The sequence below is a fragment of the Passer domesticus genome, chromosome 8 (assembly GCF_036417665.1).
Source record: "Passer domesticus isolate bPasDom1 chromosome 8, bPasDom1.hap1, whole genome shotgun sequence".
Taxonomy (NCBI): domain Eukaryota; kingdom Metazoa; phylum Chordata; class Aves; order Passeriformes; family Passeridae; genus Passer; species Passer domesticus.
The window spans coordinates 3576819-3597979 of record NC_087481.1 but is presented as its reverse complement, the minus strand read 5'-3'; the positions used below and the strand labels follow the sequence as shown (position 1 = coordinate 3597979).

General features: G+C 53.1%; 1 protein-coding gene across 1 annotated transcript; it reads left to right on the top strand.

Moving 5' to 3' along the window:
* The first annotated feature begins 1382 nt into the window (after positions 1 to 1382).
* LOC135306119 (zinc finger protein 436-like) lies at positions 1383 to 19482 on the top strand. Its single transcript, XM_064429653.1, has 2 exons — positions 1383 to 1448; positions 18859 to 19482. The coding sequence occupies exons 1-2, from the start codon at positions 1383 to 1385 to the stop codon at positions 19480 to 19482; spliced, it is 690 nt and encodes a 229-aa protein (XP_064285723.1).
* The last annotated feature ends 1679 nt before the right edge of the window (positions 19483 to 21161 follow it).

Here is a 21161-nt window from a genome sequence, read left to right as displayed (position 1 = left end):
TTTTTGTTGGGCTGGCTGCCCCAGCCCCAATCCTGGGCAGAGTGGTGGGCAAAGGCTGCCAGCAGGACTGGAAGCTGGCTCCCCACCCAGCCCTGCTCAAACCCAACTCAGCTGAAATCTCAGGGCCATGAAGGGCAGCAAAAGGGAGAATCCCCGCTGCCACACCCAGCTTGGGCCCATGAGATACCAGAACCAGGAGCACACCCCTGTGTAGGCTCACCTGCAAAGCGAATGTAGGCTGTCTCTTGCAGGTAGGTGCCACAGCCGAAATCAATCAGTTTGGCTTGCCCGGTGGCCAGGTCAACGAGGATGTTCGCTGGCTTGATATCCCTGTGCAGGACCCCGCAGCTGGTGCAGTGCCGCACGGCCTCCAGCACCTGGTGGAACAGCTGCCGCGCCACCCCCTCGGACAGGAAGCCCCGTGCCCGAATGAAATGGTGCAGGTCCTGACAGTGCTCCGGCCGCTCCAGCACCATCAAGATGTCGTTGGGGAGCTCAACCCACTCCATCAGTTGGACCACACCAGAGAAGCCACTGGACACCTTGTCCAGCAGGACAATCTCCAGGGGTGCGCTGGTGCCATCGGGCTGCGGGAGGAGCACGATGCTGTCAGTGGGGCTGATGCCGTGCCGGGGGTCAGGAAGCCCTCAGCCAGCCCAGGATGCTCTGCACCCTGCTCTGGCCCCACACCCGCTCTCCCTCGAGGGAGGGCCTCAGCTCATCCCTGCCCAGCACAGCACCTCACTCACTCACCAGCTCACCCCAGCGCTGGACACAGTACCGTGGCACCCTCTTGATGGCCACCTGCAAGCCAAGTGCAGAAGTGGGCTCAGCTCGCTGTCCATCCTGCCCAGCACCATCCTCCTCCCGCCTCCTCCGCCCTGCTCCTCCTCCTCCACCCCCTCCTCCTGCGCCCGCCGCCGGCCCCGCCGCTCACCGGGGCGCCGTCCGAGAGCCGCGTTGCTGCGAAGACGCTGCCGAATCCGCCCCGGCCCAGCAGCGAGCCCAGCCGGTACCGCTCCTTCAGGCGCTTCTGCGCCTTCCCTGCGGGCGGGACGCGGCTGTCAGCGCTCGGCCCGGGGCCAGCAACGGCCCCCGAGCGCCCCTCACCCGCCCCGGCCCGGCCATCCCCCGGCGTTCGCTCCCTGCAACGCGACCCGGGAGCCGCGGGGCCGGGGGCCGCGCTGCCGAGCGGCGGAGCTCGGGCCGGGCAAGCTGCAGCGGAGGCGGCCGGAGCGGCTGAGCCGCCTGTGTCCTCCGCGGGCCCCGGGAGGAGCCGGGGCCGGGGCCGGGGCCGGGGCCGGGCTCGGGCTCGGGGCCGGGACTGGACCCTGCGTCGGGGCCGGGGCCGGGCTCGGGCCAGGCGGAGCCAAAAGCCGGCGATGCCGCCCCAGCCCCCGGCACTGATCCCCGCCCAGCAGCGCCACCGCCAGCACGGCCAGAGCCGGGCTGGGACCAGGAGGCGGCGGGACGGCCGGGGGCGGGCACGGGGCAGCCCCGCCCGGGGCCGGGGGCGGGCCGGGGGCATGGCCCGGCCCGGCACGGGGAGAGGGAGGCGGGGAGAGGAGGGGAGACCGGGAAAGGGAGAGCGGGAGAGGTACGGGACAGCGGGAGAGGGAGAGGAGAAGGGAATCTGAAGTTTCTTGTCTCGCTGTCGCTGCTGCTGCTGCTGCCGCTGCTGCAACTGAAGCTCCGGGGCCGTTTGTCCCCGTGTCCGTTTGTCCGTTGCCCGCTCGCCCCCGCCCCGATCCCCACGTTCCCCGAGGGCAGCCCCTGAGCCTGTCCAAACACGGGAACTTTGCCGAGTTCAGCCAAGAGCCAGAGTCTGGACTCCTGCACAGTGCCTCAGGAATCCCCTCGGTCCCTGCTGTGCATTGTCCCTGCTGAGGGTCAAACACTCTCAGAGCGCATTCCCTGAATGCAGAATTTGTACCTGACCCAAGCACTGCACTTACCTCTCCAACATTGCTTTCCAAGAAAAACAGGGGAAGCCAAACTGTGTGTAGGTCATGGTATCTTAAAATGTCTAAAACTTGCCAACTCATGGATCTTAGAGGTGAGATCTGGTTGGAATTAATGGGATGGACAACTAGTGCAAGATGGAAAAGGGGAGCATAAAAATAAATTGAGAAAAACGTCTTGAATTGTTTCAATTTTCATTTAATTTCTTAAAAGCACTTTCAGTTTTTCCAGAAACTTCTCCTCAGTCCTGTATGCTTTTTCCAAGAACCTTTCCTGAAGAATGAGGTGCAGCTTCTATCACAAGATGTGCCACCAACTGCAGCTTCTCTTGGCTTTCCACACTGTGTGTGCAGCACACTTGCAGCAAAGCAGGACAAATATTTGAAGAATTTGGCAGCTTGTTCTTTTTATTTCCATGTGGGCTGGGCAGTTGTGCCATTGGTAAGGTTTTCATTGTTACTGTTCTACCCTAAGAAAACATGACAGGCTACCAAGAACTCCTGGGGAATGCAAGCCTGACTGAATGCAGAGAAACAATCTGCAGAGCCTGCAGCCAGAAGTGGAGAGCTGTGTGATCATCATTCCAACACCCCCAAGGACATCTTGAAAGTGATCTAGAAGATGAAAATGGGCTGACAGAGGGAGTTTGTTTCTGTGCTCTGTTCAGATTCTTCTACATCTGAAATCAATTCTAAAATCTCCATCTAAATCAAGAGTACAATCAATTCATGAAAAGCACCAGAAAAAACTGTACCTCTCAGGAGATGACTGAAAGAATCTGTAAAGGAAAAATGCAGGAGAAATGCATTTCTCAGTACTGCGGTATTTGCCTGCCTGAAACCCTCCTCCATTTCCTCCCCATCCCTGGATCTGTTGGTGTCAGTTCTGTATTCGGTGGTGCCTCCAGCCCTGAATCCCCTCATCTACAGCCTGAGGAACCAGGAGCTCAAGGCTGCAGTGTGGAGACTGATGACTGGACATCTTAGGAAGCATTAAACTGATTGCCAATTTCTGCAAATCACTTGTAATAAAATTAATTTTTGATAGTTCTGTTGGTTTGGTTCTTTGATTTCCCTGTCTTTTTTTTTTTTTTTAATATTCTCCCTAAAGCTAGATGATTGTTTCTGCCATTTCTGACTTTGTTTCTCTCCACATTCACCGTGGCCGCAGACTGTGACAATGAGGAGCTGTGCACTCAGTGGCTTTAGATGAATTAAGAATTTCCCAGCAGTGTTTTCTTCAGGGATGCCCTTTTGTTGCCTTCTCTGGAGCTGCAGCAGCAATGTCTGTGTGCAGAGCTGGGGCAGATCAGTGCTGGCCCAGCAGCTGTGCCCAGCAGCAGCAGCAGCACTTGGTGTTGCCAGTGCTGCTGCCGTGGCCCTGCCCCGCTGCCCTGGTGGCCCTGGTGTTGCTGCAGGGCCTGAGTGCTCTCGGGGCCGGGCACAGTCCTGGGGGTGGCAGTGCCGGGGCTGCAGCAGGGACAGGCCATGGGCACTGCTGGGGCAGCGCTGACGCCTCAGGCCAGGCCCTGGGGGCTGCAGGCTCCTTACCCAGGCTCTCTCAAGAACACGGCCAGGTCAATGCCCAGCACAGAAAAGCCCCAGGGTGAGCAGCCCCAGGCTGGCCGTGGGCAGGCTGGGGGCAAACAGCATGGCTGGGGCTCTGCAAGGGCCCTGGGGGAGACGGGAAGGAGCAGCAGAGCAGGGGCTGATCCCTCAAGTCCTTTTCTGCCTGGCTGCTCTCCAGCCACTCTGTCACCAGCCTGTAGTGCTGCAGGGGATGTTGTGGCCAAAGTGCAGGGCCCGGCACTTGGTCTTGTTTAACCTCACCTTGTTGGATTTGGGCCCTGGATCCAGCCTGCCCAGGGCCCTGTGCAGAGCCCTCCTCTCCTCCAGCACATCCACACTCACACCCAGCTTGGTGTTATCTGCAAATTTGCTGATGCTGGACTCAATCCCCTCAGCCAGACCAACAATGCAGATACTGAAATCCACGCTGGCTGGCTCTGATCCCTCGGCCATCCTGTGGGTGCCCTGTGATGGCTCTCAAGGTGATCTGTTCCATAACCTTGCCAGGCACCCAAATCAGGCTGACAGGCCTGGAGCTCCCCAGATCCTCCTTCCAGCCCTTCTTGGGGATGGGCTCACATTGGCACCTCCACTCCTCTGGGACCTCCCTGCTGATCCAGGACTGATGGTAAATGATGGAGAGCAACTTGGGGAGATCATCCACCAGCTCTCTCATCCCCCTACGATGGAACCCATCTGCTCCCAGAGACACCTGTGAGCACCTGCGTGGCTCAGCAGCTCCCCAGCTGCTTCCTCCTGGATTCCAGGGGCTCTTCTGCTCCCTGTGCCCATCTACCAGCTCAGGAGAACACTTGTCCTGAGGATGGCCTGTCTTATTGTTGAAAACTGAGGCAAAGAAGGGGTGAAGTACCTCACCCTTTTCCTCATCTTTTGTAACCATATCCCCCACAATAAGAAATACAGATTGTCCTTAGCCCTCTTTTTTCCATTAATGTACTTATAAAAACATTTTTATTATCCTTCACAGAAGTATCCAAGTTAAGTCGTAACTGAGCTTTCACCTCTCTAATTTTCTATCTGCAGAACCTAACAACATCCTTAAAAATTTCTTGATTTACCAGCCTCTATGTCCAAAGGTGATGCACCCTCTGTTTAACCCCTAAATTCATGCAAAAGCTCCATGCCCCACCAAGCCAGTCATTTCTTCCTCTGGGTCATCTTTCTGCAAAAAGGAACAGCCTACTCTTGCTCCATCAAGGTTTCTTTACTGAAGTGTGTCCATCCTTCCTGGAACCCTTTGTTTTTAAGGGCTGTTTCCCTTAAAAGAATCAGTACATGATTTAGTACTCCCCAAATCTGCATCCTCAATAGGCCAAAGTCTGCCCTTAAAAGTCCAGTGTAGAAGATTTATTGATGCCCCTCCTCCTTTCATGGAATATTTTAAAACTCAATATTTTCACGGTTCACTGTGCCCTAAACAGCCTCTGACCAGCACTTCTCCCACCAGCCCTTCTCTGTTCATGAACAGCAGGAGACAGAGCTTTCCTTGAGAGTGGGAATTGCAGGAAACCTCCCCAAAGCGCAGCTTGGAAGGTTCAGCCTGCAGCTGAGGAGAAAGCAAAGTCCCAGCCAGGGTAGAATTGTGGTGCTCGAGGTGTGGCAGCGTGAGGCTGGGCCATGGCCGGCTCTGTGTGCCAGGAGCCGGCAGCGCTGGGTGCAGGGAGCCCAGGGAGGGCACAGAAACGCTGGCTGAGAAATGCTGGGGCACAGCAAGAGGGGCGAGTGCAGCCGGCCAGGGCACAGGAGCAGCACGCACAGGGGGCACAGCCTGCAGGACAGATGGCCGAGGGCTGGGCAGGGCTGGCAGGGCCACAGGCACCCAGGCCTTTGTGCCCTGGGCTCGGGCAGCGCCTCTGGAGGCCCCACAGCAGGAACTTTCCTGGCAGGGGCTGCACTTTGGCTCTCCCTCGGCCTCCCTGGCCAGGCTGGCAGGGGCTGCAGGTTGATGGCATTTGTCCTTGCTGCCCCTCACATCCCCCTGCCCCACAGAGAGCCCCGAGCCACCCGTGAGGGACAGGCCCTGCTGGCCCAGGCTGGGCTCAGGGCTTGGCCTTTCTGCTTCCCCCAGCCAGCCCAGGCCTTGCTCAGCATTGCAGTTCCCTGCCCAGAGCCTTGGGCTCCCTGCACTCCTGGCCTCAAGGATCTGCTCTCACCAGTCCCTGGGGAGCCTTTGGCACTCCCTGCCCTCCCTGGGGCCCAGCCATGCTCCAAGGCACTTGGAGTTTTGCTGCTGACTCCTTGAGCAGCTTCTTCATCCTTCTCTCAGTGCCTGAGGCTCCTGGACCCAGCCCCAAATCCACCGTGGGGCTGATTAAAACACAGAAAGCCCTCAGGAGCTCTTTGTCTCCCTTCAATTGTCTTCAAGTCTCCAGGGCTTGTGCAGCTGCTTGGAGTCAGTCTGGAGTTCTGTTAAGGAGGGAGATTTCAAAGTGCACCGACCGCATGATGGTTGGTTTTAATCATATGGGTGGTTTTTTATTTTTCAGTTCAGAAAAGAGGTGAAAGAACAATTCCCCAGGTGATCTTGATGCCGAATGTCTCCCTAGGAGATCTGGGCATGGAGAGGAACAAGCCCCTTGCAGGCTGACCCATTTTGGACAACCTGCTCCTCACCCCCCGCCTCACCATGTCTGACATCGCCCATCTGGACTGACATCCCAAAACATAAAAAAGTGTGCATTTTTAAAATAAATTAGATTGATTAATTTATAAAATTATAATTACAGATTTTTAATTTATATTAGTATTACTGTATATTTCTATTACCTTTGATATTTATGTGAAAAATTGAATACATTTTTTAGCAATCAAAAAATTATTTGCCATTGGTTGTAAATAAAACAATTCCTTTCATTAAATCATTGACCACTACTGGCCATTTATTTCTCCTTCTTAATGCTAATTAGTGCTATTTTTAGATCTTTTGACATATTTTTTTATTATTTTCACGGACAGGGTAAAAGGGGCCACTTTGGGGTCCCTGGAGACATTTCTGGGGCACATTTGGGGCAGTTTAGGGTCTGGGCAGTGTGATAAACAAGTCCACTGAATTTAAGGATCAAATAATTATCTTTATTATTTTTGAAAGCAAGAATAAGCAAGGACAGCGCTGGGCGGCCCGGAGTCTCCGCTCCACTTTGGCTCACAAAATTCCTATCCCCTGAGTCCACCTTTTATTGCCTTCTTCTCCGGGTTTAGGGATGACGTGATCTGTCTTCTGCGCTTGCTCATTCAGTTGCTAGGGGTCTTTTTCTGCCTTCTGGTGGTCGTGGGATGACGGCTTAGTCCCCCTTAGTCTTCCTCTTTGTGAACACTGAGTGAACTTATGCCTTATAAGACATATCTATACACTTTTCTGCAAGCTAAGCAATTCTAGCAAGTTTAAGGATTGTTGTTACAGCTGCTTCTCATTACTTTCCTTTCACAGGGCATACCTTTACAATGGAATTCCCAAGGCACTATAGTAAACCAGCAACCATATGTATCTGCACAAGAAGTTTTCTTAGCTATTTAACTATTGTTTTTAATTGTATAGTTATTTAGCTATTGATTTAATTAATGAACAAACGTATTACTACTTTTTACACATGCCACCAAACTGAAGACTGGCATTATCCCATCCTCTATTTCCCTCTGGCATTCTCTTTCAGAGCACAGATGGGACAAAAACAGACAGTAGAATTGAGGCAATCTTTACCTTCAAAAGAAATTCAAGAGTCCCTCGCAAAGACCAATGCTTTGTCAGTTCGGGAGTCCCTGGCAGAAACCAATGTTCTGCGAGTTCAGGAGTCCCTTGCAAAGACCAATGCTTTGCGAGTTCAGGAGTCGCTCACAGAGACCAATTCTCCACCAATTGACATCACTGGCTGACAGAAACCAATGCTGTGCCAACAACTGCCGTGGCAATGGCCGAGTGCAGCCGCCTGAAGGCGCCGAGGCTGCGAACGAGCAGCCAGGGCCGAGCTCTGGCGCTGAGGCCGCGGCGCCGGCACAGACGCTGAGGGCCCGGGCGCGGTTACCAGGCAACCGCGGCACCGAGCACGGGGCCGGGCCGGGCCGGGCCGGGCCGCACGCATTGCCAAAGGACATTGGCACTGTCCCTGCTGACTTGACTCCTGTGCTTGCTGCAGAGCCTTTCTGTAGCCAGGAAAGTTTAAAATGTGCTGAGAAAGGCACCTGTGGCAGGTCTGTACACTGCTCTTTGGACAGCACGAGGATTCCATCCTGGCTGCAGCCCCAGGAGGGGCTGAGGCAGCTGCAGAGGGGCTCAGCCTGGAGAAAAGGAGGCTCAGGGGGCCCTTCTGCCTCTGCACAACTCCCTGACAGAAGGGGACAGCCGGGGTTCGGGCTGTGCTCCCAGGAACAGGCACAGCAGCAGAGGGAACGGCCTCAGGCTGGGCCAGGGCAGGCTCAGCGTGGACACCAGGAGGAATTTCCCCAGGGAAAGGCTGCTCAGGCCTTGGCAGGGGCTGCCCAGGGATCTTGGCAGTGCTCATCCCTGCAGCTGTCCCAGGAAGGCCTGCAGGTGGCACTCAGGGCTCTGGGCTGGGGACAAGGTGAGCATCGGGCACAGCTGGGACTCCATGGTCTCACAGAGCTTTCCCAGCCTTCATGATTCCATGAGTCTATGATTCCATGAAGGCATGATTCAAAACAGAGTTGAACTCAAATCTATCATACACAAATATTACAAAGGTCAAAATTAATGTGAAATAAATTTATGATTATTCTTTAAGATTGAAATAATCGTATGTCAATGTTGCATATAGGTAAAGCCCTATAAAAGAAGAGCCTTGTTACCCTTGTAAAGTGATGGCTCGGGCCTGCTACTTTGGCTAAGTACAGCTAACAGCTAGCCTGACAAGTTCCTGTGAGAAAGCAATTTGCACCTGGGAGAAGAAAGACTTCTACCCACATCTTCTATGCAGGAGACAAGAATGGAAACATTCTTGAAACAAGAGAGGAGAGATTTTGACTGACATGTACATGAGCAACTACTAAACAATGAACTGAGTTGCACTAAGTTACTAACCAATTAAAATGAAACAGAATGTCTTTAGGAAACCATAGAAATATGAGCTGTGAAGAATAAAGATGGGCTGTTGTGCATGAAGAAATAGGTGTCTTGTCTGTCTCTATAGTGACATGCAAAGACAGCATTACATAAACTGACCAGCCACTGAAAATTTTGGAATAGGTGTTCTGACCATTTAATCTGAACAAATCCTTAACCACAAGAATGGAGGCTATAGCAAAAGCTGTAATCAAGGCACGGAAGCGGACACTGGAAATTGCAGGAATGGAACCCCAAAATATTCTTCTCCTATTAACAAAAGACTATTTACAATGGTCATTGCAGAATTCAGACACCTTGTTCCATTCAACAATGCCACTGTTGAATTTTTCGTGTCTCATTAGCAGTCATTTTCCAACTCATAAACTTTTCTCTTTACATCAACAAGAGGAGGAATTATCTTGGTTGTCAAAGCAACCTGTGGGAGGCCTCACAGTTTTTACTGATGCCAGTGGAAAAACTTCCAGAGCAGGCCTTACCTGGCAGAACAAAGGCAAATGGCTCAGTGAAATCCTTGAGGCACCAGGAGATTCCTTACAGATTCTTGAGCTACGTGCTGTCGTCAGAGTGTTTGAAAAGTGGCCAAATGATCCCGTTAACATGGTTTCTGATTCTCTTAATGTAGTGGTGCTGTCCAGCGCATGGAGCAAGCACTGCTGAAGGAAATGCAGAGAAATCCAGCACCAGGGGTTGTGGCAACTCTTTTTGCAACTGTGGCAGTGTCTCAATTCTCACAAAAAGGATTATTTCATTACCTGTATTTGGAATTACTCTGGATTGGAGGGAGGCCTGGCCTTAGGTAAGGAGAAGGCTGGCCAATTGGTGGCACCACTCTGGGCCTCTGCTTCTCCCAAAATGGATAAGTTTGGCCAAGCCAGAAAGGCTGATGAGTTTTTTCAGCAAAATGTGAAAGTTTTACCCCAGCAATTTGGAATATGGCTGCAGGATGCTGAGGGAATTGTCACAAGCTGTCCACAGGGCCAGGCTATGATTGCTGGATTGGGTCCTGGAGCCAACCCCAGTGGTTCAGGGCCCCTGCAGCTGTGGCAAACTGATGTGACCATCTGCGCCTCTTTGGGTGGCTTTAAACGCATTCATGTGACCACAGACACCTTTTCTGCCATGGCTTGGGCCACTCCTGTGACAAGTGAAGGCTCTGGCTTTGGCATTCCACACTGGCCAGGCTGCTTTGCTGTTATGGGCTTGCCTCAGGAAATCAGAACACACAACGGGGCAGGATACACAGCCTGGCAAACCCAGGATTTCTCAGCTCCTTGGGGAGTGAAGCATAGCACAGGCATTCCAGGGAACTCCACACGTCAGCTGTCATCAAAAGGACACATCAGGTCCTGAAAGGACTGCTTGATAAACAAAAAATGGGGCAGGATGGGCTGAGCCCACAGGACAGAGTGCTGAAAGCTGTCCATGCTATGAATCCTCTATGGTTAGTAGGCAATCACAGTGAACCACCAGCATTAACACATTACTCAGGTTTGCAGCAAGATTCTGAATTGGTACAGCATCGGCCAGAAATTTATTTTAAAAGTCCTAGGACAGGGTTATTGGAAGGACCTGCAGATTTACTGATGTGGGGAAGGGGTTATGTTTGTGGCATTACAGACAAAGAACCCTGATGGATACCAGCAAAGTGGGTTCATCTCTGGCTAGAAAAGGACACTCTGATCCCTAATACCACTAATGAACTTACAACCAGCAACACCTGAAAACATCCATTGCCCTCAGAGCTGGAAACGCTTTTGTTATCCTTGGGTGAGATTAGAATGAGTGGGTGTGGAGCACACAGGTGGTGTGAGTTTGAGGGAGGAAGCTTTGCAAGGTGTGGGGTGTGCAGCTGTTGGCACAGCCAAGAATTCAATACCTGGGTGGTGTTATCCCAAGTGACAGGAAGAACAGGAAATTCCCCTGAAGCTGCTCAAGAAGCACTGAGCTTGTTTGAAAATCAAGAGCAATTGGGGCAGGCTATTCAGTGGTATCGTAGTGAACTCCAGAAACTTGAGCAGAAAGAGAGAGAATAAAATCAAGGATATTGAGTGTGGTAAGGAAATATTTATCCCTAGGACCTGGGGAGTTAGACCTGATCAGAGGGAACAAACAAAGAGAAGCTGGAAAGAAAGGAACCAGGAAAGAAGGAACAGAGGAAGGGCTCAAAGAGCAAGAGGCACAGTTAGTTCAGATTTTGTCCCTGATCTCAGAGGGGAAGGGTTCTTTACCAATGAGCAAGATGAAGAACAGCTTTAAATTAGAGAGGTGGGGTTTTGGGAGATTTTTTTCTATTGGCTGTAGTATGTGGTAACATCTGTAGTGCAGAGGAAATTAACCCACCAGGATGGCACTGACAGAATATGTGGCTTACTTGGGCCAAGGCTGCTGGGGTGGATTCCTCTTGTTTATCCTTGGCCATGCCTGGAGATCCCTTCCACACAGGTCTAATTGGTATCCCAGTGAGTGATTTTACTGGTTTTGCAAGGTGGGTAGGAGCTAGAGGAAAGCCATACGTGGAAGCAAATAGATCAAGCATGGAGAATCATTGGTGTAACATCAGCAGAGGTGGTACAAAATTGGACAGATGCAAAAGGCTGGGAATTAAGCCAAAGGGCGAAGGCTTCCAAGCAGGTATGATAACACACACAATCCCTGAATGAAACCGGACTAGAACCCCAAGAACCAGACCTGTTAGGATCAGCTCCTAGAAATTACTGCTTGTTTTTTAACTACTTTCTGGAAGCAAAAATAACCAATTTGAGCAATGTTCTAGTCCCACATTCCAAGAATAATAGTGTCATCCTTAATCCCAATTCTCCATTATATCAGAACAAGGCCAAATATTGCCACAATTGGACTTATCCTGGCAGTGCTGGTGCAAATGAGACTGTAAGAAAGCTTCCACTTGGTGTCTTTTTAATCTGTGGGGACAGAGCCTGGCCTGCAATTCCAAGTAATCTCTTTGGTGGAACTTGTTACCTAGGAAAACGAAGCATGTTTGCCCCTAGCATGTGACAAATGCTGAATCAGACTATCTGGAGAGCAGGACACAGCAGAAGAACTAAAAGAGCAATCACAGGCTTAGGATCTAATTGTCATGATCATGTAGAGCTTTGGGGTGCTCCAGCACGAATCTCAGCATCATTCCTTGCTCCAGGTGTTGTGGCTGCTCAGGCTTTGACTACACTGAATAAGTTGGGATGCTGGGCAGCTAAACAACTGAACACAGCTTCAGCTGTTCTAAATCAAATGCTCACTGGTGGAGATAGTATTAGCCATGGCACACTGCAAAATAGAGCTGCTGTAGATTTGTTGTTGTTAGCACATGGGCACGGGTATGAGGAGTTGGAAGGAATGTGTTGTATGAACCTCTCTGAGCATTCTGCATCCATTCACAGGAAACTCAAACAACTACAGGACAACATGAAGAGATTGACTGTGAATGACTGAGGGTTGGATGAATGTTTTAAGGGGTGGGCAATAACTGGATGGTTGAAAGATATTGTAAAGGGAATTATGTTAGTATTAGTAGTCATTACTTTATTGCTTTGTGTTATTCCATGCATAATTAAGTTGGTGACCCCCTTAGTAGGGAACACAGTAAAGAGGGTCTGGCTGGTGCAAGAAGGGGGAATTGTAGCAATGTATTTGAACAACTCAGGCCTCAGTGTGCACCAGCCATACCCTCTGCAACTGTTCTTATCAGAATTGTCTCAGGGCTCTGTGGAATTCATCAAGGTGACTGAGATATAAACTGTGCTAAAATAAGCACAAAGAAGCTGAGAAACGGCACACCAGGATGGCAGGAACTGGATAACAGGGGACTGTGAAACACCTGCATGGTGACCAATCAGAGAGACTGAGAAATGGAGGCAGAGAATGAGGGAACGAGACAAAGGCACCAAGCAAGAAGTGTGATCTTAGCAGTTTGTAGAATCCAGAAAAGTGTGTGTAATGTAAACAATAAACAGCTTCTGCTTGGTCACACCGGTCAGTTGTTCAGGAGTCCTGGTTTACCTGCAAGAGGGGGTGACTGGAAACATACTGGGAGAGGCTGGAACCATCCTAGGGGTGAATGGTAACACCTGGGACCATGCTGGGATCATAGTGGGATCATACTGGGAGTGACTGGGAGCCACAGGGCCCATGCTGGGAGTGACCTGGGCACCCCTGGGGGAACTGGGGCAATTGGCCCAGCTGGGGCTCAGGGTTGTTCTCCCCCAGGGCTGCCCCAGGTCCTGCTGCCACTTCGGACCTCACAGAGCCAGGGGAGAGGGGACAGGGACAGAGGAGAGCTGAGGGACAAGGACAGGAGGCAGGGACAGGGACAGGAGAGGGAGAGGGACAGGGCAGAGCCAGGGAACACGGCCTGGCCGAGGGACACTGAGCTCCAGCACTTGGGGCTGTTGCCCTTGGGCTCCCAGCACAGGCCCAGGGGCAGAATCCCCTCCAGAAACTGTTGTTTGCTTTCAGCTTTGCTCTGCAACATTCCCCAGGAGCCCCTGCAGCGGCTGCAGCCCGGCCGGGTGCCCGGGGCCACCAAAGCCGCTCCGGCAGTGCTCTCCTGCCCCGGGCAGGGCACACAACAGCCAAGGAAAGGCTCGTGCTGGGCTCAGGGCAGGCACAGGGCACTCCCCTGGCGCTGCCACGGGCACAGCAGAGCCGGCCTGGGCACAGCATTGGCATCCATGTCCCATGCAATCCCAGCAGGGATGAGGGCTCATTGTGTTACAAATGAGAAGCTTGACTAGGCCAATATTCAAGCAGCAATCAATTTATTAATTCATATGGTAAAGTATGAGCAATACAGGCTGGGTACAGGGGGGGAAGTTTTCCCTCCAGCTGCACACCGATAGTTGAGGCTTACAGGCATTGATAGGGGTACTCATAAGCTTTCTCAGCAGTTTCCGTTCCCAATTTTTACGTCACAATTCTATACACTATTATGATTTAGTTTTTCTCAGGATGTATCCCAGAAAGGAGTATCCCCAGATGGTGGGGTCCGGCTTCCGAAAGAAGAAAGAAGTCTCCCAGCTGCTGAGGTCCAGATTCCAGATGGGTCCACCTTTTAATTCCAAATCTCATAACAGTGATGTCCAGCTTCTCTTGGTCGAAACCATCAATCCTTGAGTAGATGTTCATCTTCCTTTCTTAAGCTGCTTTTCACTGTTTTTTTAATGTATCGAGATAAGCACGTTTCCTTTTTATATATTCTAAAGCTATGGTTTCAAAGATCCTTACTACGAGCAATATTCTAAAATTATACTTCAAAAGGTTATTATTGCAAAACTCTTTAAGGCTTAGCTACAAGCAGAAAGTTCCTGTCAAAGAGAAACATCCTTAAAGCTTTAATTCAAATGATCCTAAATCAACTGAAGACTTACAAAGGGTAATTGCGAACAAAGGATAGGTTCAAAGGCCTTCTTCCATGCTTTACCTCCTCAGTTATTTATTAGAATTTGTCTTCATAACTGTCCCATGGTCAGTTTCCACACAATCACAAATACACACGTTGCCTCTAGGAACCTGACACGAAACACAGCTTTGTATTTCCCAATTGCACTGCTGGCATTGCATTGGTCATCCATTCAAATCATTTCCCCATGGAATTCCCAGGGCAATGGGTTAGGGGGAGATCCATCCATGGAATTCTCACCTGGCTGGGATGAGAGAGATCCGGCCATGGAAATTCCATGGCAATTTCTGCATTCCCAAGGCCCTCATTCCTGAATCCCACATTCCCACAGGAACTCCCCTCCTCTTCCCACACCCACCTTTGTGCTCCAGAGCCTCCCGACCATGTCTGATGGATTTTGGGAGCTCTTCCACACAGCTGTGTCCCAGATAATGCTTCATCTGCTCCACCATGATCCCTTTGCATTCCCAGCACCTCCAGGTGATTCAGGTGGCACTATCGGACACTGCAAAGCTCCCGGGTCCCAGCTGGAAGGAGATGAAATCCCACCCCTCGTAGCCATAGAGATCCCATCCCAGCCCCTCAGAGTCCTCCATTCCCACAGATCCCAGCCCAGACCCCGGCTCTGCCCAGTCCCCCCTGCTCTGGTTGTACCCGCCCCATCTCCAGGGCACTGTCGGCCACGGGCCCGTTCCTGTCCTTGAGCCGGGGCTGGCTATCCCAATATCCCAACCCTGGCTATCCCAATATCCCAGCCCTGGCTATCCCAATATCCCAGCCCTGCCTATCCCAATATCCCAGCCCTGGCTATCTCAATATCCCAGTTCTGGCTATCCCAATATCCCAGCCCTGGCTATCCCAATATCCCAGTTCTGGCTATCCCAATGTCCCAGCCCTGGCTATCTCAATATCCAGTTCTGGCTATCCCAATATCCCAGCTCTGGCTATCCCAATATCCCAGTTCTGGCTATCCCAATATCCCAGCACTGGCTATCCCAATGTCCCAGCCCTGCCTATCCCAATATCCCAGCTCTGGCTATCCCAATATCCCAGTTCTGGCTATCCCAATATCCGAGCACTGGCTATCCCAATGTCCCAGCCCTGGCTATCCCAATATCCCAGTTCTGGCTATCCCAATATCCCAGCCCTGCCTATCCCAATATCCCAGCCCTGGCTATCCCAATATCCCAGCCCTGGCTATCCCAATATCCCAGCCCTGGCTATCCCAATATCCCAGCCCTGCCTATCCCAATATCCCAGCCCTGGCCATCCCAACATCCCAGCTCTGGCTATCCCAATGTCCCAGCCCTGGCTATCTCAATATCCCAGGCATGGCTATCCCAATATCCCAGCACTGGATATCCCCATGTCCCAGCCCTGGCTATCCCAATATCCCAGCCCTGCCTATCCCAATATCCCAACCCTGGCTATCCCAATATCCCAGCTCTGGCTATCCCAATATCCCAGTTCTGGCTATCCCAATATCCGAGCACTGGCTATCCCAATATCCCAGCCCTGCCTATCCCAATATCCCAGCCCTGGCTATCCCAATGTCCCAGCCCTGGCTATCCCAATGTCCCAGCCCTGGCTATCCCAATATCCCAGTTCTGGCTATCCCATTGTCCCAGCTCTGGCTATCCCAATATCCCAGCCCTGCCTATCCCATTATCCCAGCCCTGGCTATCCCAATATCCCAGTTCTGGCTATCCCAATATCCCAGCTCTGGCTATCCCAATATCCCAGTTCTGGCTATCCCAATGTCCCAGTTCTGGCTATCCCAATATCCCAGCTCTGGCTATCCCAATATCCCAGCTCTGGCTATCCCAATATCCCAGGCGTGGCTATCCCAATATCCCAGCCCTGCCAATCCCAATATCCCAGCCCTGCCTATCCCAATATCCCAGCTCTGGCTATCCCAATATCCCAGCCCTGCCTATCCCAATATCCCAACCCTGGCTATCCCAATATCCCAGCCCTGGCTATCCCAATATCCCAACCCTGGCTATCCCAATATCCCAGCACTGGCTATCCCAATATCCCAGCCCTGGCCATCCCAACATCCCAGTTCTGGCTATCCCAATATCCCAGGCGTGGCTATCCCAATATCCCAGGTGTGGCTGTCCCAATATCCCAGCCCTGGCTGTCCCAATATCCCAGCCCTGGCTGTCCCAATATCCCTGCCCTGGCTATCCCAATATCCCAGCTCAGCTCCCCCCACCATCCCCGCTCTCTGCGGCTCCATCCGGCCCTGCTCGCTGCCCCAGCGCTCGCAGGGGTCCCGTCCACGTCCCCCACAATCAAGGTCTGGGGGACCCCGGACCGTGTTGTATTGTGTTTTATTCTCCTTGTTCTCAGTTTGCAACGGTTCCCTGATGTAGCCCCACTTCTTTCCTGAAAATGCTTTGCCACAAGTGCCTTCCCTCCTCCCCCATGTCAATCCTCCCTGTGGCTGCAGAGCCATTCCCCAGTCTCCTCCCTGGGCCTCTGTCAATTCCTCGGCCTCCCTTCCCCTCTTTCCAGAATCTTCCCACAGGGGCATGGAGTGATTGGGCAGAGGTCAGGGCCCTCCCTTAAGGTTCTTCCTCATTTGTGATCCTTCATGTCCATCTGCCCAGTTTGCACACCCCCCGTTTCCCCCATTGGTTGTTGGATGTATCTTTGCCTTGTTTGCGCCCCCCTTTCCAAGCTGGTGCAGGGGCTGAGTGTGTGCTGTGTGCAGCAGGTTGCCCTGAGGGTCAGAGCTGCCCTGAGCCCTGAAATAAACCTTGGCTTTCCCCTGCCCAGAGTGGGCCCTTTCTTCCTGCAGCAGCGTCTGCCAGCTGCTCCTGTGGTTTAGGGCTGGCAGCCCCGGCCGCTCTCCTGTAGCCCGGGCACAGGGGAGTGTCCCCCGCAGTCGACCGTGTCGGGCTGGGCGGGCAGGGCCCGAACGGGCACTGAGAGGACGCGGCGACAGGGCCGGGCTGCGACAGCACCACTGCCAGGTACTGCAGGGAGTGCAGAACTGGGGGGACAGCGAGATCGGGGGAGCTGGGGGGCTGAACGTGAGAGACTGGGGATCCAGGGGGGTCAAGAGGCCAAGGAAAGGGGGACTTGAAGAGCTGGCAGAGCTGGGAAGGAGGTTCAGGGGCTCAGAGTCAAGGAAAGGGGGTGCAGGGACTGGGAGAGCTGGGATGGGGTGTGCAGGGAATCCTGTGCCCAGGAAAGGGGGTGCCGGGATGTCCTGGGAGTGAAAAAAGGAGGGTCTGGGGGCTGGAAAATGCAGGAATGGGGGCCCAGGGATCCCAGGTCAGGCAAAAGGGTGGGGCTGGGTGCTGGGAGAGGCGGGGGCCGGGGAAAGTTGAGTTGGTGCCAGATAAGGGGGTGCAGGGGGGTCTCAGTTCTGGGCAATGAGGTAAAAGGGGGTCTCGGGTCTCAGGAATGGGGGTGCAGGAGGGGCTCAGGGTCACAGAAATGGGGGGCAGGGACATGGAGAGGTAGAAGGGAGTTCCAGGGGGCCTGGAGCCCAGGAAAGGGGAGTGCAGGGTTTACCAAAAAAGGTGGGACATGGCATAGGGACACCCAGGATGTTCAGGAAGGGGGAGTTCAGGGCGTGTCTGGTTTTGCAGAAGGGTGGGGCTGGGGGCAGGGAAAGGCTGGAATGGGGGTCCAAGGTGTTCCAGCTCGTCCCAGGGTCAGGCACATGGGAAGTCTGGAGGTGCCCGGGGAGGTGGAGCTCAGCCCAAATATTCTGGGGAGTGCCTGGGTTGGGATTTTTTGGGGGGATGTTTGGAGAATGAAGAACTCCAAGGCAGGGCAGAAAAAGCCCCTTGGGGGGACATCGGGGGGTGGCGGTGGCGGCTGGCGGCAGAGGCAGCCTGGAGGAGCAGAGCCCTGTGTCCCCCAGGAGCCCAAAGTGGGGAGCCCAGAGAGGGGGGAGCGCCGCCATGGGCGGGAGCCTACAGAGGCTGGAGAGGGGCAGGGGGGACTCCTTGGAGCCCCTGCAGCCCAGAGCAGAGAATGAGGGGAGAAGGGAGCCCAAAAGGGAGCCCAAAAAGCCCCGGCACCCCTGAATGGGCAGAGCGAAGAGGGGGCAGCTTTTGGGATTGCTGGGACTGCCAGCAGGCTGGGGAGGGTGGGCACCGAGGAGAAGGGGGACCCGCAATGCAAGCGTAACCCCAGCAGCTGGGACAGGGGGAACTCCCAAAGAGCAGAGAGGAGGGAGCAGGGCCGGTGAATTCCTGGGAGGCTTTTTCAAGGCTGAATCTTGGTGTTTGGGAGGTTTTTCTGGAGCCCAGATGCCCGGTAACTTGTAGAGAGGGACTTGGGTGGAAAGACTTTCAAAGTTAATGTGCTCATCCCTTGTTTTCCCCAAACCAGGATTTCCCATTGCCACTTCTTGTGAGGCAGTGAGAGAGAGGAATATGTCCCTGGACACTGAGGCAGGGGACGAGGAAGTCAGTGCCCCTTTCCCCCTCTGTCCTGCTCCATCTCCCAGCCCAGCACCGCCCCGGCTGCAGGACAGCCTGGGGGAATCTCCTTGCCCTTGCCTGTGGCGCAGAGGCAAATGCCATCCTGTCCTTGTCCTTCCTCCCCCAGAGCAGGAGCTGAGGATGGAGAGCAGGGAGGACAAATCCCCGCGGCAGAACCTCGTGGCAGAGGCCGTTTTGAGCGGCTCCACAGCGCAGGAACCCAACGGGGAGGAAAAGCCCCGGAGATGCTGCACGAGGAGGGGCTGCAAACACAGATGGCGGGGATCTGAGGGGGAAAGAGCCAGCCTGGGCCGGGAAGGCGGCCGGAGATGGAGCCAGAGCTCAGAGCTGGTGGTCCATGAGGAGGTTCCTGATGGGGAGAAGCCCCACAAGTGCGAGGAGTGTGGGAGGAGCTTCAGGTGGAGCTCCCACCTGATCGTGCACCGGAGGAGCCACACTGAGGAGAGGCCCTACGAGTGTGATCAGTGCAGGAAGAGGTTTCAGAGCAGCTCTGATCTCCTCGTGCACCAGCGCACGCACACAGAGGAGAGGCCCTTCCGCTGCCCTGACTGCGGGCAGGGCTTCAGGCGCAACTCCACCCTCATCAGGCACCGGCTCATCCACACTGGGGAGAGGCCCCACGAGTGTGAGGAATGTGGGAAAAGCTTCAGGCAGAGCTCCCACCTGATCAGCCACCGGAGGACCCACACTGGGGAACGGCCCTATGAGTGTGGGGAGTGTGGGAAAAGCTTCAGCCAGCATTCCAGCCTGATTGTCCACCAAAAGATCCACTCTGGGGAGAGGCCCTATGAGTGTTCCAAGTGTGGGAAGGGATTTCGGATCCGCTTCCATCTTTTCCGGCACTATCAGAGTCACACAGAGGAGAGGCCCTTCTGCTGCCCCGACTGCGGGAAGGGATTCAGGCACAACTCCCACCTTGTCAGGCACCGGCGCATCCACACTGGGGAGAGGCCCTACGAGCATCCCTAGTGTGGGAAGAGCTTCTCCAGCAGCTCTCGCTTGACCCAGCACCAACGGAGGCACCGGTGAGGGAAGCCCTGCGAGTGCCCCGAGTGCGGGAAGAGCTTCGTGTGCTGCTCCAGCTCCATCCCCCACTGCAGGACCCACGCTGGGCACAGCCCTGGTGACCCACATTCCCTGTGATCCGTGTTGGGAACACACCTGCCTGATTGTCCTTTTGGTTTGGATTTAATTTTTTTCTCTTCTTCCTCTCTTTGCCCTCCAAAAGCCAAGAGGGATCTGTCATCTCAAAACCACTCAAATCCCACTGAAAACAACTGAATTTTAACCCCTATAGGCTCAATCCCTCCTCAGATTGCTTGTTCCCTCCTCAAAAAAACTCAATCCCAGGCTAAACTCACTCAATTCCACAACCACCAGGGGGAGATGGGGTTGGAAAGGGATTGGGAGCAGTGGGATCCCAATTGGGAGTGATGGGATGGGGATTGTGTGGGGCTGGCTGGGTGGGATGTATTTGACAGCAAATAAAATTTCAGAGTTACTGATTTCTGTCCCATTCATTTTCAGTCAGTTCTGTTTGCAGAGTGCCGCCTTCTCAGCTGATTAATTTGCTTTAAAAATCCCATTGTTTTGCGTGGATCATTGGAATAACGTAAGAAAAAATATTTCATTTTTATTATAATTGATTTCATTGTAATGTTAGTTTATTGATTTATAATGTTGTTTTCAGTTGTTGATAGGAAGGAAGTTCAAGGGCAGGAACATCTTTTTCCCCAGCTCGTGCAGCCCAAGTCTGGGTGCCATTCAGCCCAGAGCTATGGGATAATATTGTAGTGCCTCCCACACACATTCTGCCTCCAAGAAAAGCTTGGCTTGGCTTATTAGAGTGAAATAAATAGAAGTGTAATAAAATGGACAGTTAAACTCATCCCTCTTGAATGACTCTCTTGCTTTCCATTGTCAATCCTGCACCTCATGCTCCCAAGGCTTGGTATGAACAAGTGTCTGAGATTGCTTAAAAATTCCCAGGCAAGGTTCAGTAAAAGCCAGATAGAATATTAAGCAACAGCTCAAGAAAATTCATTGGCAACATTCACATTATTACTTACTGCTTGGTTAAGGAACAACATGGGGAAAAAAAGCAAGAAACAAAATTCAGTCAATCAAATGAGAAACATTCTGAGAATTATGTGTGTGTGTGTGTGTGTGTGTGTGTGTTTAGGTGTGTTTGAGAAAGGGACAGAAAGGACAAGGATCAGAAGGAATACGGCCTAAAAGCTTAACAGCACTGGAGCTGAGCAGTGGTTAAACTGGAGCCTCCAGGAGTGGGCTCTTGGCCCAGGATCCATGGCTGCTCAGTCATGCTGCCAGTGCAGCAAGCTTGAGAGCGCGCTGGCTCTGCGAGGCCCCACTCAGAAGGAGGTTGCTGCTGGCACCTCTGGGCTCCAGGAGAGCCCCAAGGGCCTCCTTTGGGAGCGCTGTTCATGGGCCACAGGCGAGGGGCCTCAGCCATCAACGCTTCATCGTGGCCGCCCCGTGGGTCAGCAGCCTGGCTCTGAGAGTGGGAGAAGGAGGATGTCATGCCATTGAGGCAGGAAAAGCGGTTTCCAAGGCAGTTCACAGGACACCCCAGGAGCTCGTCAGACAGCACAAGTGCCTGGCAGCGCTCGGTGTCTCTGGGAAGCTCA

Bases quoted from the DNA above. Each gene is read 5' to 3' on its own strand.
- LOC135306119 (XM_064429653.1), top strand. From the start codon at position 1,383: ATGCCGCCCCAGCCCCCGGCACTGATCCCCGCCCAGCAGCGCCACCGC. The intron at 1,449-18,858 runs GCTGGGACCAGG...GTCCATGAGGAG, and splicing joins GCCAGCACGGCCAGAGCCGG to GTTCCTGATGGGGAGAAGCC.